The sequence below is a fragment of the Limulus polyphemus genome, unplaced genomic scaffold (genome assembly GCF_000517525.1).
Source record: "Limulus polyphemus unplaced genomic scaffold, Limulus_polyphemus-2.1.2 Scaffold587, whole genome shotgun sequence".
Lineage (NCBI taxonomy): Eukaryota > Metazoa > Arthropoda > Merostomata > Xiphosura > Limulidae > Limulus > Limulus polyphemus.
The window spans coordinates 330,951-334,365 of record NW_013666197.1 but is presented as its reverse complement, the minus strand read 5'-3'; the positions used below and the strand labels follow the sequence as shown (position 1 = coordinate 334,365).

General features: G+C 32.4%; 1 protein-coding gene across 1 annotated transcript in view; it reads left to right on the top strand.

Annotated features, from left to right (window-relative positions):
* Nucleotides 1–3,415, top strand: part of LOC111085741 (cytokine receptor-like) — a 37,437-nt gene that overhangs the window by 33,021 nt on the left and 1,001 nt on the right. The window contains exons 14-15 of the mRNA XM_022385732.1: nt 1,482–1,548; nt 2,343–3,411. Of these exons, the coding sequence (XP_022241440.1) occupies nt 1,482–1,548; nt 2,343–3,411 (1,136 nt within the window). The remainder of the gene's footprint in view (nt 1–1,481; nt 1,549–2,342; nt 3,412–3,415) is intronic.

Sequence of the window (3,415 nt, the reverse complement as noted above, 5' to 3'; positions counted from 1 at the left end):
TTATGAATTTAAGTCATTTGAAAATACAATGTTAATTTATTTGACGTGTTTTGTAGCATTTTATACTATTTTTTAGTGTACAAATTGACATAAATTCTACAGGTTTCATCGTGGATGCCATATTTATTCAGTTCCTTTTGGTTTAAAACTTTCCATCTTTATATTGTTAATGCAGTTATAAGTTGTAATTTTGATAGCTATTTAGATTTTAGGTTTTGGTTTAGATTCTTAACATAGGTAATAAATAATAAAAAATCTATACTATTTGAAAGTGTCATGAAGTATAATTCCTAAGAAGATCCCTGTGTATTTTTATGAATATAAGTCATTAAGGGAAACAACTTTGGTTCAAGGTGATCACTTTAAAGTTTTTATGGTTTCAAAAGAAATATTTCAAGGAATTTTACTTTGTTGATTTCAAACAACAAGGGATTATAGGTAGCCGAGTATACCGTTAACATTCAAGTTCACTAACTGATGTTTCAGAAAAGTGTGATTGCATTACGATGAGTGGTCTAAGGTAAGACAACCCCACATCAATGATGTATGTTTCCACCATAGGCTTTGCCAACAATGTAAGTCATGGCCCTACACGTGTACCCACATTACTATTATTATTATTATTTTGCATCATCGAAGTAGATAATGCGCAACGTGCACATGAGCACGACTCTCACGATCTCTGCTGGAAGCATTTAAATGAATGCAGTTTCTAAACGCGGAATTTATTTTAAAACTACATTTGTTATAAATTAGGTCGGGACTAATTTACTTCATCTTAAGGTCGGTTTATCCAACCTTATATATATATAAAACAACCTCCAACTGCAAAAAAAAAATATTTTTCAATATCTAAAGAATGTCCGTGTCCAATCTTTGTTTTAAATACAAATGATATATATAATAAAACAAGGGTCATTTTAAAACCTTTTGCTTTTGCATGACATTCATCTCAATTGGTGAAAACCATATTCAAAGTTACGGTGGGCGTTTTACGCTAACCTCTCTCACATAAAATAAATATTCAATTTCTATATGTATGATTCTCAAAAATTTAATCTTTACCTTTTTTTTATACTTCAACTTACACGATGCCTTTGAGAGATTAAAATTGTAATTTCTACAAAAAAAAACAACTAAAACTGAGATTTTCCAGGAAGTTTATGTAGAATATTAAATAAGTTGGGATGTTTTATGTATTAATTAAAGTAAAATGAAACCAATAGATCCTATTCTAAGCTAGTGCTATTTCATGAGATACTGTTTAGAAAGCTCTTGACATATAAACTTTAGTTTCAATTGAAGTGTGTTGTTGATGTCTCTTTTAATTTAGCTTTACGATATCGTAGATGTCTTCATTTTCTTATGTAAGACTTATAAGCTCAGTATTTATGAATTTATGGGAAGTATTAATGTAGATATAATACTAATAATTCTAAAGATGTATGACATCATTTGTTTTTTCGATTCCCTAAACACAGGCTTAAACAAAAGATGGATAGAATCCGATGCATCAAAGTTCAATTGCCAGAAGCACTCGCACGTCCAGTAAGTTTATTGTAATCAGTAATAACATAAAAACAGTTAATCCTATAAAGCAAATATTTTACCAAATTCTTACTAATAATGTACTGTTAGAAGATAATACAAACACAAAATCGATGCACTAATTTCTACATAACAACTGAAAGTGGCATACATTTCCCTGGAAAGCTTAAGTTATAACTTCGTGTAGAACGTTAAGTAACCTGGAAAAGTTTGTGCATTCATTTAAACAAATAACTCCAATATAGATGCTATTCTAATTTATTAACATTTAATAAGAAACTGTTTCAGCATGTCAGTTGTAGTTTGAATCAGATGTGCATGGCTTATGTGTCTTTTAATTCAAGTTTATGATATAATAAACGTCTGCATTTTGGCCTTCAAAAGCACAATGATGCCCGGTGGGTCAGCAGTAACTTCCCAAACTTACAACACAAAAATTCGGGGCTCGATTTCCAGCGGTAGTCATAGCGGATAGCCCAATGTGGCTTTGCGCTAAAACAAACAAACGCGAGCAAAATTCTTGCCTAAACGTGTTTAATTATTATCCAAACCTGTCCAGAAATGTTACTAGAAAGCTGATGATCGCAAGGTTTAGTTTGAATTACTGCTTATTTTAATTACATTTGAAGTAATATGACAGTAATAAGACATATGCTGCTATTCGAATATGTAGTGTAATAGAAAATAACTTAAACTTTCGATCAAAAATGCTAATTTACTTGCTTTTTATGTGTATATCGTAAATTTTATATATGTATTTTTTTTAAGATTATAACAAATATGGTATATTTCAGACTTCGATGAATGTAGTTGGGACAAACGAGACACGAGTTAAAAACAAGAGAAAAACAAGTTCGTTTTTATCAAATGGCAAGAATATGACTGTCAAAAAGAAGAAGAAAAAGAAAATTTCTCCTTTAGAAAACACAGTCAAGCGCGTGTACATTGACGAACACACAAATCCTGCCAATCCAGGAAGCATGGAAATAGATACCGTTAAACTCCGTCGTGTTTCAGGTGAATTTTTAAATGAAGCTATACCCCTCATGAATCCACAGGCTACGGATGGAGCATTGATGAAAACAAGAGAAGATGTTTCTTCTGATGATGGAGATCAGACACTTCATGCATGTGATTCTTCACAACCCTCCAATAAACAGCGTGGTTCAAGCCCATATTTCTTGAAGGCATACCAAATTTTAACAGGTTCCATGAGTAACAATGGAACGTCAAGTGATGGAATACAACAACCCTTAAATAGCTTCGACATAAGTTCAGCGCTTCAAAAAACAGATACATCACGTACTGGAGGTCATTTTTTAAAAACTTTCTCATCGTATGCTCCTTATAAAGCCCGTTATCCACCAAGAAAAGCTGCAATAAAACAGCCAATATTCCAAGAATTGGGTACAAACGACAACACAGGTAGATCAGAGAGAGAAGGACATCCTTCACATTCTCCTTATATACAGAAAAACCAACTGGAAGTACTAGCTCTATACTCTTCTGAATCTCCATCTCTCTGTCCTCCTTACAAACAGTTGCATCAACTAGAAACACAGCATATTAGAAATGACCACAATTATCCTCCAGTTTTTAAAGATTCTAATTTAAAAGACAATTCTGTGGAAAAGGTCAGTAATAGATTTTCTGCAGTGACATTCCCTCCATGTCCTCCTTATGCGCAGTTGCATGAACTAGAAACACAAAATGTTGATAATAAGTACAAAAACCCTTCAGTTTTTCAAAATTCTAGTCCAAAAAGCAAATCTGGAAAAATATTCGGTAATGTATACTTTTCGGAAATGATCTCTCCATGTCCTCCTTCCATACAGATGCATCAACTGGAAACACAAAATGTTAGTGG